This window comes from Rutilus rutilus, assembly GCF_951802725.1.
Source record: "Rutilus rutilus genome assembly, chromosome: 13".
Lineage (NCBI taxonomy): Eukaryota > Metazoa > Chordata > Actinopteri > Cypriniformes > Leuciscidae > Rutilus > Rutilus rutilus.
In genome coordinates this window covers 31,456,848-31,471,140 of record NC_140218.1, presented here as the reverse complement: position 1 = coordinate 31,471,140, position 14,293 = coordinate 31,456,848, and the positions used below count along the sequence as shown (strand labels likewise).

Below are 14,293 nucleotides of genomic sequence, written 5' to 3'. Positions count from 1 at the left end.
TATTATAAAAACCTATAGGAAAATCTGGAGGGAACCAGCGACAAATTGGTCTTATGGGTTTGACATCATCCCTGCACCACTCTATTATCCCAAAGTTGATTAAATTATATTCTAAATATACCTATGCCAAGTTACAAAAATCAATAATTTTATGATACTGACCTTGATTATTGTGATATTATGCATAATCTGAATTATTATACCACAATGAATTTTGGGTAGACAAAAGTGGGATACGGTTAAAATACAATAAAATAAAGTGTAAACATAAAAAAATAATATTACTTTGCACTTGACAAAACAGGCCGTGCTTCCTCTTTAGCAATCCCAAGCATCAGTTGCGTTATAAGAAAAACGCAACGACCAGCGGCCCTAAAAGAAGGTTTTCGCTGTACTAACAAACATGCTCGTTTTCCTCCATGTTCACGCTGTCCTTGCGGCTTCTGTCATTCGAGGCTCCGGGCGAGACGGAGGTGAGAAGTGGGTCGCTTGTTGCTACAGACGACAATGTGTCGTCCATCAGGATGTCGTCAAGTTTAGCGGCATTTGCCTTAGAAATGAGACCATAAGCCCCTGCGTCTGCAGAAGCGCTAGAGCCTGTACCATGGGAGTCGTTAAAGGTGATTGTACCGTCGTTAAGGTCTAGGGTGCTGGAGCGGCCCATGCCAGGGCAAGAGGGGTGCGTGTGAGGGTACATGTCCTGGCTGCAGTCCCCCAGGACCGTCTCCTGTTTTATGCCTCGGGCTGCTAGATCTGATGGACAGAGTGTAGACGAGGCGATGGCCAGACCATGAGCACGAGCCTGCATTTCCAACTCCTGGATTAACATTGAGCAATGGACAGACAACAAAACATTAACTGTAACATAAACTGTAATTAACTTTAGTGAAATCTTAAAGCCACACTGAAATCAAAACTGACTATTCTTATTTTTTATGTAATATATGGCCAAGGGCCACGGTGGCCAAGAGAGCTCAACTCGCTGCAACTTAAGAAAACACATGCAAATAGATAATACACCAGCAAATTAAGAAAACATCATCAGTTTAACAACACATGTGCAACGCAACCAAATACAGAAACGCACTGCAAAATACTCACAACTCACAATTTTGTTTATTTTAACATCATGATTCCTGATTATATATGCATTGAGTATTTGCAGCGCTTTTCTGTATTTGGTTGCGTTGTGACAATTTGCAGCGTGTTTCTGTATTTGGTTGCTTTGTGAGTATTTGCAGAGTGTTTCTGTATTTAGTTGCGTTGTGAGTATTAGCAGCGCGCTTCTGTATTTAGTTGCATCGTGAGTATTTGCAGCACGTTTCTGTATTTGGTTACATTGTGAGTATTTGAAGTGCACTTCTGTATTTGGTTGTACTGAGTATTTGCAGCACGTTTCTGTATTTGGTTGCGTTGTGAGTATTTACAGTACGTTTCTGTATTTGGTTGTGTTGTGAGTATTTGCAGCGTGTTTCTGAGTTTGGTTGCATTGTGAGTATTTGCAGAGTGTTTCTGTTGTATTTGGTTGCATTGTGAGTATTTGCAGCGCATTTATGTATTTGGTTGCATTGTGAGTATTTGCAGCTCGTTTCTGTATTTAGCTGCATTGTGAGTATTTGCAGAGCGCTTCTGTATTTGGTTACATTGTGAGTATTAGCAGCGCGTTTCTGTATCTGGTTGCATTATGAGTATTTGCAGCACGTTTCTGTATTTGGGTGCATTGTGAGTATTTGCAGCACATTTCTGTATTTGGTTACATTGTGAGTATTTGCAGCGCACTTCTGTATTTGGTTGCATTGTGAGTATTTGCAGCGCACTTCTGTATTTGGTTACATTGTGAGTATTTGCAGCGAGTTTCTGTATTTGGTTGCACTGAGTATTTACAGTTCGTTTCTGTATTTGGATGCATTGTGAGTATTTGCAGCACGTTTCTGTATTTGGTTGCACTGAGTATTTACAGTTCGTTTCTGTATTTGGTTGCGTTGTGAGTATTTACAGTTCGTTTCTGTATTTGGTTGCGTTGTGAGTATTTACAGTTCGTTTCTGTATTTGGTTGCGTTGTGAGTATTTGCAGCACGTTTCTGTATTTGGTTGCATTGTGAGTATTTGCAGCACGTTTCTGTATTTGGTTGCATTGTGAATATTTGCAGCGAGTTTCTGTATTTGGTTGCACTAGCCCCTTTCACACAGCGCGATGATCCCGGCAAATTGCCGGGAAATTGCCAGAACGCCTTCTGTGTGAACGCAAACACGACCCGGGAATGATGCCGGCATCGATGCCGGGTTGAAGACCTAGTAACATTACCGTGTTCAGTCCCGGAACGCGCGCTGTGTGAACAAAAGCCGTAATAATGCCGTGTCGTAGTAATGATGCTGAAGCCGGGATCGTTCACCAGCTGTGAAACGGTACGTAAATGCGCAAGTTTATGATCGAATCAGAGCAAAAAATGCACAAGTGTGGTTTCTCATGAGAGAAATCGCAGCTCATAAGCAAACTTAAGACACTGCTGAGACATTACATGTCACATATGTCACGTGTCTTTACGGGATTTTTACGTGTTGTGTGTGAAAGCACTCTCTGATTCCGGAAAATCACTGGCAGTGTGAATGAACCAAAATCAAACGAACCCGGGTCAAATCCCGTGTCACTTTATCCGTGTATTTTTCGGAATCTCTGTGTGAAAGGGGATACTGAGTATTTACAGTACGTTTCTGTATTTGGATGCATTGTGAGTATTTGAAGCACTTTTCTGTATTTGGTTGCGTTGTGACTGCAGCGCGTTTCTGTATTTGGTTGCGTTGTGAGTATTTGCAGCGTGTTTCTGTGTTTGGTTGCGTTGTGAGTATTTGCAGCACGTTTCTGTGTTTGGTTGCGTTGTGAGTATTTACACCGTGTTTCTGTATTTAGTTGCATTGTGAGTATTTGCAGCGTGTTTCTCTATTTGGTTGCGTTGCCATTCACATTGCAGTAAGCTAGATCGATATTAGAATATAATATACAGTGAGGAAAATAAGTATTTGAACACCCTGCTATTTTTCAAGTTCTCCCACTTAGAAATCATGGAGGGGTCTGAAATTGTCATCGTAGGTGCATGTCCACTGTGAGAGACATAATCAAAAAAAAAAAAAAATCCAGAAATCACAATGTATGATTTTTTAACTATTTATTTGTATGATACAGCTGCAAATAAGTATTTGAACACCTGAGAAAATCAATGTTAATATTTGGTACAGTAGCCTTTGTTTGCAATTACAGAGGTCAAACGTTTCCTGTAGTTTTTCACCAGGTTTGCACACACTGTGGAGGAGTGGGCCAAAATCCCTCCTGCACAGATCTTCTCTAGATCAGTCAGGTTTCTGGGCTGTCGCTGAGAAACACGGAGTTTGAGCTCCCTCCAAAGATTCTCTATTGGGTTTAGGTCTGGAGACTGGCTAGGCCACGCCAGAACCTTGATATGCTTCTTACAGAGCCACTCCTTGGTTATCCTGGCTGTGTGCTTCGGGTCATTGTCATGTTGGAAGACCCAGCCTCGACCCATCTTCAATGCTCTAACTGAGGGAAGGAGGTTGTTCCCCAAAATCTCGCAATACATGGCCCCGGTCATCCTCTCCTTAATACAGTGCAGTCGCCCTGTCCCATGTGCAGAAAAACACCCCCAAAGCATGATGCTACCACCCCCATGCTTCACAGTAGGGATGGTGTTCTTGGGATGGTACTCATCATTCTTCTTCCTCCAAACACGTTTAGTGGAATTATGACCAAAAAGTTATATTTTGGTCTCATCTGACCACATGACTTCCTCCCATGACTCCTCTGGATCATCCAAATGGTCATTGGCAAACTTAAGGCGGGCCTTGGCATGTGCTGGTTTAAGCAGGGGAACCTTCCGTGCCATGCATGATTTCAAACCATGACGTCTTAGTGTATTACCAACAGTAACCTTGGAAACGGTGGTCCCAGCTCTTTTCAGGTCATTGACCAGCTCCTCCCGTGTAGTTCTGGGCTGATTTCTCACCTTTCTTAGGATCATTGAGACCCCACGAGGTGAGATCTTGCATGGAGCCCCAGTCCGAGGGAGATTGACAGTCATGTTTAGCTTCTTCCATTTTCTAATGATTGCTCCAACAGTGGACCTTTTTTCACCAAGCTGCTTGGCAATTTCCCCGTAGCCCTTTCCAGCCTTGTGGAGGTGTACAATTTTGTCTCTAGTGTCTTTGGACAGCTCTTTGGTCTTGGCCATGTTAGTAGTTGGATTCTTACTGATTGTATGGGGTGGACAGGTGTCTTTATGCAGCTAACGACCTCAAACAGGTGCATCTAATTTAGGATAATAAATGGAGTGGAGGTGGACATTTTAAAGGCAGACTAACAGGTCTTTGAGGGTCAGAATTCTAGCTGATAGACAGGTGTTCAAATACTTATTTGCAGCTGTATCATACAAATAAATAGTTAAAAAATAATATATTGTGATTTCTGGATTTTTTTTTTAGATTATGTCTCTCACAGTGGACATGCACCTACGATGACAATTTCAGACCCCTCCATGATTTCCAAGTGGGAGAACTTGCAAAATAGCAGGGTGTTCAAATACTTATTTTCCTCACTGTATATATATTAAAAGATGGACGACTTGTGTTTCTAAATGGCATGCAATTCATTTTTAAATATATTGTATGGTGGAGAAAATGCTGTATTACTGTTACTACAGATAAAGCTCTTCCTGATTATGCAATGTTAGCCACTTGACAAAATAGTGTTGTCTCTGAGGCACAAAAATGTTACTCGCAGTAAATCAAGAGATTCAAACAATAAGAATTCGTTTTTCTTATTGTTTCTATTTCTTATTGTTCTAATTAGTAGAATTATAATGAGTTTTTCTGCCGGTAAAGGTATCCAAACAGTTGTTAACCTGTCTAGTAAAACATAATATATTCAAGCATTCTTTTGTGTTTCCATGGTTTCTACGAAAGTAAAACCGGAAATTGAGGGTAACACGGACGCAATGCGGCGCAATGACACTACCATTACACTGGTTAAAATAGCTGATTTCTCTGGATTTAAACATTGTTGGAAACATTTGTGAAAATGTAAGTACACACGTCGACAAAAAATATATAACATTGTTCTAGTGGTTTTTGGATATTTGAATACAAAAATCGTACATATTGTGCCTTTACATCATTATGTTTTAATAATCTTTTTTCATGAGAAGTGCGCTTATTTTGATGTGTTGACTAACATAGTAAAGCACATGTAAAGTACTTGATTATAATTTTAACTGTAGTGTGTTATTCCATATTTAAAGTTAATATATTTTAAATGTAGTAAATTGCAACTTCATTCATACAATTGTTTAATTACAGGGGCCGTCAAGCGATTACATTTTTTCATCTAATTAATTACATGATGTGCCGATTAATTAATCTAACTAATCGCAAAAAAATATTTAAAGTCATTATTGTGTTAAATGAGAAAAGCATCAAATAGACATTACAAAATGTAGCTTTAGAAAGAAATATTTTATTTGGTTCAACATAGAATTTATTACACATAAACTTTTAGGCTACAACGGCCATGATTTTTTTTTTTCAGAAGCTGCAGCTTAATTGATATTTAGATGTATTTACAGACAAAAACAGTTTTGGTTACCAACATTCTTCATAATATCTTCTATGTTCTGCAAAAGAAAGAAAGTCATACAGGTATAAGACGACACGAGAGTGAGTAAATGTAAACAGAAGTATCATTTTTGGGCAAACTATCCCCAAAATATGAATTTTTTTATTTTTATGAAAATGATACTTAAGATAAGAAACTAAAACTGCCAGTAAGTGGCGCTAAATGTCTAAATGAGTAAGTCATTGAATCATTCATTCCTTCGATTTGTTCAAACGTCTGATTCATTCAGGAATGAAGTCATTAGGTGTGTTCGGCTTGAAGCGGCGCTGCACAGACCGATCATTCTATGACATCAAAGTACCGTGAGAGCGATTAAAGAGCCTCTGTATGCTTTCGAATCGCTCTCTCGCGATACTTTGATGTCACATACCGTTCGCTCTGCGCAGCACCATTTCAAGTTGAACACACTTAATGGCTCTCTTTATGAATGGGCCATTGAATCATTGGTTCACCCGACTAATTCGCTCAAAACGCAGATTAATTCAGAAACGAAACACCGCTGTGTGTTGCTCTGAGACGCACGACAGTTCAGCTCTGGCTTTATAGGTAATATTTTTGTTGGAAAAAACTGACAGTACTGTGTCTAAAATATAACATAATATTAACATCTTATTTATTGACCTGTTGTATAAAATCAGGGAAGAACGGTGGCTCAGTGTTAGCGCTGTTGCCTCACAACAAGAAAATCCCCGGTTCGAGCCAGGAGTTTTTTCTCCGGGTGCTCCGGTTTCCCCCACAGTCCAAGGACATGCTGGTTAAAATTGCTTGTGTGTGAGTGTGTGCGTGCGTGTGTGATTTCCCTGTGATGGACTGTCCATCTGTCCAGGGTGCTTTCCCCTGCCTCTGGACTAAGAAACTGGGATAGGCTCCAGCCCTATGACCCAAGAAGGTCATATAAGGATGAATGAATGAAATGAAATGAAATGAAATGAAATGAAAGTGCTATTCAGAATAAAAACAGCACTCGTGTGATATTGTGCTCATTACTCATGTGATATTGCTTAACTATGTCAGATGATATACTGTAAATATGAGACAAAAACTCAGAAAGGGGAATTTTTGCACTGATATCTTGAATTCTAGAGTCATTCTAACTGAATTCTATAGGCTCCATCACACAGTTGCCTGAATGAAAGACAGGTGCTCTAAATTATTTTAACGTGTTATTTTTCCGTAACTAATTAATTAAATGAACGCATTAAATTGGCAGCCCATGTAATTACAAATATACATGATTTTAATACATGTCATACAAGTTTCAATAGAAATTACATTAAAGTATATTTTAGTTTACCATAAATGCTTGTCAGTACATTCGGCAGTACACTTTAACCATATAAAAAAAAAAAAATTTGAATTATGAAATAAAGATGTACTTAATTGTGTTAAAAAAGCTCTCTTAAGTTCAGCTAATTTCATTTCATTTTATTTTAAACTATAATACATTTTCATTTTATTGTAAATAACTTGCATTTAGGAACACTTAACACAAGGGACCTTATGGACATGTTTGTCTTTTTCAGGTTAGATTTTTTATCATGTTAATGCCAACTGCATACATTTTGGCACAGGTGTGTATTTTTATTGGAATTTTACTATTTCACCTTCATTTCCTTTACAAAAAAAAACAAACTATTTTGCACTAGGTACACAAAATAGTTCCACTCAGGACCTTAAGGACAAAATTGTCCCCATTGAAATTGCATATTTAAATTCCAGGGCCATTTAACTATAAAATGATGCAATCTTTGTTAATAGGCTTTCATTCTGTTGGCAAGGCTTTCTCAAATTTGGAACACGACTTGTTTACATTTATGGCTTTGATTTTCTAGCAGTTTTAGAGTTCAACTTGTTTTATAAAATATATATTTTATATAAAATATATATTTCAAATGTATATTTCATAAACTTAAAAATTGGTTTAACTTTTTTATTCTGCCAAGGGTCTTCTTTAAAATTAGACCCAACTTAAGTCTGTGCTCCCAAGCTTCAAATTTTCATGACCGTTTTTTGACACGGACATTTTTGTTCTCGATGGACCTGTGTGTAACTTTTTTAAATTGAAGCACAAAGGTTAAGTATATTCTTATAGTATATAATAAGTACTCTTTTTAAAAGCATGCAAAATCGTACTTCTTTTCCGCAAGGGTAATTATGGTCACTGTGCTGTTTCTCTAGATTTAGATGCCATTACACGCACTGGCCGAGGTGTTGGCCAGACTGGGGTCTGTCTGAACTGACCTGTATCCTGAGTATCAGGTGACGGTTGGCGTGCTCCAGCTTCTTCTGACGGTTCTCCAGCTCTTTGCTGCGCTGCTGCTCTCTCTGAAGTTTCCTGATGTAATCCACAGAGGCCTTAAGAATAGTGCCCTTGTTCCAACGCATGTCCCTGAGGAACACAAGCACGTCCTCAGCTGACAACAGATAGAACTCTGATATGAACAGCATCAGCAATAATAGCATGTATTCATCTGGTTTATGTGTAACTGCGTATCTATTGAACATCGTTGTCCTTACGGGTCATTTGATCTCGGAATCAGAGTCCCCAGTTCTTTGATTCGATCGTTAATGTTGAATCTTCGTCGCCTCTCAACTGAAACAGATGAAGCATTCATGTTATACTACACAAATCACATTTAAGGCACTCTACTTACAAAGTCTGTGGGACACAGACAAAAACGTTGCAATTTTTTCTTATTTTTACAAACTGAGGGACGAGTAAAAATGACTGTCTTTGGTAATTGGAAGCAGGCTCCCGTCTTGTTTTGAAACTCACTTAAGTTATGGTTGTCCTTTTTTTGCCTTTCCTTTGCGAGAGCGCGAACTTCTGCCCCTAAAAAAGACAAAGGGAGGTGAGAGGAGAAACTGAAAGCAGGACGTTTATTTATTTCACAGATGTCAAATTGGCACCCTTGAAATGTCACTGCAGTCGACTTTTGTAGTTTATTTTCTCCAACCCAAATCTCTTTTCCACAAAATCTAGATCACTTCCTCTACAGAATACGACCAACGATTTTATTTCTGGAATAAAATACCATGAATGCTCTGCATACCCAAGCCATTTGTAGACTCTCTAACTAATATTGACATTATAAATTGCTACAAATTCCCTCGTTTGAGGTGTACCATAAAGCTTACATGATAAAAATGTTGGTATTACGTATGCAACTGTCCGTCATTAATTTATTTGACAAATGACAGTAATTTTCTTCAAATCTGCCAGTTACAGAGGGTTTTGGTAAGCGGATCCACCAGTTTTGGCGCCTACGCTCTTATGTATCGTCATCATTGTCCCGCGCTCTCAGTGGTTTGCTGGCTTTAAATTGAAACCTGCCATGGTGTTTCTTATTTGATATTGATTTAATAACAGTTCAATAAATGAGAAGTCAATATTGTGATATATTTTACGGCTCGTTTCCACCGAGCGGAACGGTACAGTACAGTACATTACGGTACCCAATCATTTCCGTTTCGATTGTCAGAAGTTGGGAATGGTACCAAAATACCGAACCGTACCACTTTTTTGGGACCCTTCCGTTGGGGTGCCTATCACAGTAGTCCAGTACCTAAGGGGTGGAGCTAGACTCACTGCAGATCGTTGACTGGTTGACAGAGAATCGTCACTTGCACGTGTTACAAGGGAATGACAACACAAAGTGTTTTTGTCTTGTGACAAACAGCCTCATGCCGAGAAGCAAGAACAAGATCTGCGGCTTGTCCTCCATTGTTTACTGTGTCGCTTTCTTCTTCGCGCGAGAATGACGTCGGTCGCTACTTTCCGGCATACACCATGCCTATCAAGTAATGGTACTGTTGGCGGTGGAAACGCAAGCCGGATCAGGGTTTACCGTCCCGAATCGCACTGTACCGTTCCGCTCGGTGGAAACGAGCCATAAGTCACAATATACCACCTCCAAAGCCAGAGCTTTAAGAATGAATCACTGTTTTGAGCAAATCAATCCGGTGAACCACTGATTTAATGACCCATTCATAAAGAGAGCCATTTACTTCATTCCTGAATGACTCGAATTGATTTTGTCGCCGTTTGAACGAATCGAATGAATGATTCAATGACTTACTCATTTAGACATTTACCGCCACCTACTGGCAGTTTTACTTTCTTATTTAGAGCATCACAAAAAAAAGTCATATTTTGGGGATAGTTGAAATGAAAATGGTTTATTTACATGTACTCATCCTCATGTCATTTCAAACCTGTATGACTTTCTTTCTTTTGCGAAACATAGAAGATATTTAGAATATTGGTCACCAAAACTGTCTGTAAATATATCTAAATACCAATTCAAAATCATGGCCGTTGTTGCCTAAAAGTTTATGTGTAATAAATTCATTGATGAATCAAATATTTGATGCTTTTCTCATTTAAAACAATAATGACTTTAAATTATCTTTTGGGGGTAATTTATCAGCCAAATTTGATGTGTGATTATTTAATTGGCACATCATGTAATTAATTAGATTAGATAATGTTATTAAATATATATACACACACACACACACATTTAATTTTACACATCTTATGTACCTATATGAGCATGTTCATGTGTAAATCAAAGCCATTAAATTGATTCAGAGAGGACACAGTCATTCAGGAAAGGAGAGGAATCTTTGAACGTACCCACAGGAAACCCTTCAGGCCTTTGATAGTTCTCAAAGTTGCTACAGGAGCTGGGCTTGTCCATCATGTGCATCATCGCTGGAGATGGAGTAACTGTGAAGTATACGAGCATAAGTCTTCTCATCATTCACATGACATTAACAGGTGAAACACAATCCAGCACATCCTCAAAATATAGACTCTACAGAATTGCATTAACCGACTCATCCGTTGTTAAATAAACGACACTTACCAGAGAATTCCCTTTTAATGTTGGGCAGGTTAGCAGGGCACGAGTTACTAATGGAGAGTCCAGGAGGAGGCATCCCTGGGTTACTGTACAGGTCCAAGAGGTTCCCCGACACAGGAATCTAGAGACACAAGACCATATACATATCATAGTCTCATTTTACTGAAGTGTATCATATTGTGAAGCTGCACAATGGCTTCACAAGACTCTTCTTGTCCTTTTTGAAGCTTGACATTCTCAATCCCCATTAACTGTCATTGCGTGGAAAAGAGCAGCTTGAACTACAAATAAGTCCTATGGATTTGGAAGGACATGAGAGTGAGTAAATGATAGAATGTTCATCACTATACTTCACTATTTCATTGATAGACATTAGATCAGGTGATGACAGCTGGATCACACTACTTTCTACAATACCGACACCAACAACAGCTCTGACTGTGTGAGAAGACAGAAAGAGAAAAAGCCTCATGAAATTCACTGCTATTTTGAATACATACTTGAGTCACTTTTGGAGCAAGAGATCAGGGTTTGGCTGGTTAGCATGGTTAGCCCCTACAGGTAGATGTCGTACATTTAGTTTTTTGGAGGCAAAATCAAATTAGAAATAAAATTACAAATATTTATTTTTATTAACAAATTTTTGCAAGCAAAATTAAATAAATACATATGTATTACTATTATATTACTAAAAATTTTTGGAGGCAAAATAATATACAATGAATAATAAATATTAATTATATTAACAGTTAAGCAAAATAATTAAAAGTAAAATAAAACAAAATAAAATACTAAATATTTCATTATATTAACTGTTTCTTTGCAAGCTAAATTAAATAAATACATATGTATTACTATTATATTACTACAATTTTTGGGGGGGGCAAAATAAAATTAAAATAAGGTTAAATTAAATAAATATTTCATTATTTTAATTGTTTTTTTTGCAGGCAAGATTAAATGAAAGCATGCATTACTATTATATTACTACTATTTTAGGCAAAAAATAAATAAATAAATTCAGGTCACACTTTGGTTTAGGGTCGAATTCTCACTATTAACAAAGCAAAAAAATAAATACATATTTCATTGTATTATTACTGTTTTTGCAAGTAAAATAAAATAAAACAAATAATTTTATCACTGCTGTTTTATAGGGCTCTTAAAAACACAATCCATGTGTTTGTGCATCAATCCATCAGCACTATTACACAAAATCTTGATGTCCTTCCACGTACTCACATTAGTATTTACAAGAGCTGAAAACGAATAAGTAAGGTTATAGAAAAAAAGTCACATATTTCTCTACCGTGTTGGCCATCTGAAGTCCGGGGTCCAAGGAGAGTCCCATGATATCATCATTGTAACTGGATTCCAGACTTATTATGTCATCAATGACATCATCCATCTGAGAGAAATCAAAGGCAATCAGGTCAACAGCTGTCAGAGGTCATCCGCTGAGGTACAGTGTAACATTGTGAAGTATCTAGTGTGCTGGAAATAACACAACAGTTCAAATCCATCCATTTCCACTGCTGAAAATCACTCGGATGAATCCGATGTACTGAAGCACATCCCAAAGCCACTCAACCTGCCAGTGCCAAGCTCTCTCTAATCTATTAACACATATTTTAGCACGCTCTCTCTCTCGATCACACCGTGAGCAGTGACGCAGTCCACACCAGCTGTTTCAGAGACACTTCACAGAGCTGTTGGCTTTGTTCCTTCACTGAAATCAGTTTTATTGATTAACATCTTCATGATGTCCCTATCTATTTATACATCATTTCCAGATGTTGATGGATTTGTGAGTTTGTCACGTGAACCTGTCAGGATCCTGTCACCTCTGTCTAGGCTTGTTTATAGGTTTTCTGTCTCAGGATCCCGACATCCATGTTTTCGTCTTAAACCCGGACAGAACCTCCGGAAAATCTGTCACCACAAATTTAAAAGGAAAAGGAAATGGTAAATGTAAATGGGGGAAAAAAAAGTTACGCTTGTTTTGTACCATCATTCAATTATGACTTTATTTTCAAGACTATTCAAGGGTTCCAATCATATATTTATTATGTTTCATCTGATTTGATAGTTAGCCTAAACGTGTGTATGTTAGAGAATTCCAATCATTCGTAAATACGGCGCGCCCTGGCAATTAGCATAATCCCGCCCATGAGTTACAACTACATAAATTATGTGTCCAGGAACGCTGTGGAATCTTCTGGACTTCCTTCTCATGTTTGACTCCAGTATATTGCATAAATGCAAAAGAGGCCATATGCCAATAGGCCATATGCCTAATAATAAATATAAATGATCGTGTGTCCACCAAAACATTTTTTGCCAGCAAAAAAAATGCCAGGCGCTCTTCTGAAAATGGCCAGCTAGTGGCACTTGACAGCGCTTTGGAGGAGCAGCTGGTTACTATGATAAGGAAAATGCCAGGCAGTAATATGTTAACAGTATATGTTATTAATAATATTACTGAACATAAAAATGCAGTAACCAGCAATATTAACTTCTCCATTGTTGTTCAGTCATTGAACAAGGAGGACGATTGGTCAGTGTGGTATTTGTCCCGCCCTTCCTCCACTGTGATTGGACGGCTGGGTAAAAAGTGACAGTGACGAATGCAGCGTTTTACCAAAAGTTAAACAGTTTTCAACTCTCATAAACAAAATCAAAAAATCAAAAAGACATAATCATAAAGGGATGACCATGGTCAGCAACAATACTCAGGTCAGCTGTGGTGTTTAATTGATGCTACTTTAATTGATGCTAATTAAATTAGTATTGAGAAGCTCAAAGTGTGCCAAGATAAAATCCCACACACCATTACACCACCAGCAGCCTGAACCGCTGATAAAAGGCAGGATGGATCCATGCTTTCATGTTGTTTCAAATCAAAATAAAGGTAATATAACATTTCTTACAGTTTATTCATCATTGTTAATGTTAGTTAATAAATGTTAACCTGTCCATTCATTAAATAATATGGTAACACTGTACAATAAGGTTTCATTTGGTAATGTATTAACTAGCATGAACTAACCATTGAACAATACATTTGTTACAGTATTTATTCATCTTTGTTAACGTTATTTAATAAAACTACAGCTGTTCATTGTTTGTTCATGTTAGTTCACAGTGCAAATACAAGTTTTGGTTTTAATAATGTATTAGTAAATGTTGAAATTACTGTGTTACCCATTATTTTCAGAAAGGGTTGAAGTAAAATATTTCAGTATTCTTATTATAGTAATTGAAACGGTGTCGTTACCTCTTTCTCGCAGTTGGAGTTGAGTGTCAGTAAGGCCATAGGACTGTTGGGGGCGCTGTTGCCCGGCCCCGGAGGCATTCCCCCGTGATCGCTGGCCTGGCTGGGACACGGCAAGCTCAACGCCTGCGACCCGAGCTTTCCTCCCAGTGTGGTGGACAGATACGCCTTCACCTGCTGCCTCTGAGCCTGCTGGATGTGATACTTAGTGGGATTTTCAAGATGCGTTTGAACCTTGAGACAGAGAGAGAGAGAGAGAGGAAGGGTTAGAACACAGTTCACTGAACGCTAAGTAATGGCACATTATACATGACGTGAGCGACTCAAATCCTTGAGCTTGAACAAACACTGTTTGACCAACTGAAGCTACTATCTACTAAATTGACTTGACCGATAATGATTGCAGATGGTTGTGCCTAAAAAGGGGTGAATAAGTGATTAGTTTTGCCTGTTGAACAATTAGTGCAAGAC

At 38.2% G+C, this 14,293-nt stretch overlaps 1 protein-coding gene across 1 annotated transcript in view; it reads right to left on the bottom strand.

Moving 5' to 3' along the window:
• Positions 1 to 259: 259 nt before the first annotated feature.
• The window catches only part of mitfb (melanocyte inducing transcription factor b), a 52,826-nt gene continuing 38,792 nt past the window's right edge, over positions 260 to 14,293 (bottom strand). The window contains exons 3-10 of the mRNA XM_084427902.1: positions 13,826 to 14,056; positions 11,858 to 11,956; positions 10,552 to 10,669; positions 10,320 to 10,412; positions 8,457 to 8,513; positions 8,198 to 8,273; positions 7,922 to 8,069; positions 260 to 817 (exon numbers count right to left, since the gene is read on the bottom strand). Coding sequence (XP_084284028.1) covers positions 395 to 817; positions 7,922 to 8,069; positions 8,198 to 8,273; positions 8,457 to 8,513; positions 10,320 to 10,412; positions 10,552 to 10,669; positions 11,858 to 11,956; positions 13,826 to 14,056 — 1,245 coding nt within the window. The 3' untranslated portion in view covers positions 260 to 394. The remainder of the gene's footprint in view (positions 818 to 7,921; positions 8,070 to 8,197; positions 8,274 to 8,456; positions 8,514 to 10,319; positions 10,413 to 10,551; positions 10,670 to 11,857; positions 11,957 to 13,825; positions 14,057 to 14,293) is intronic.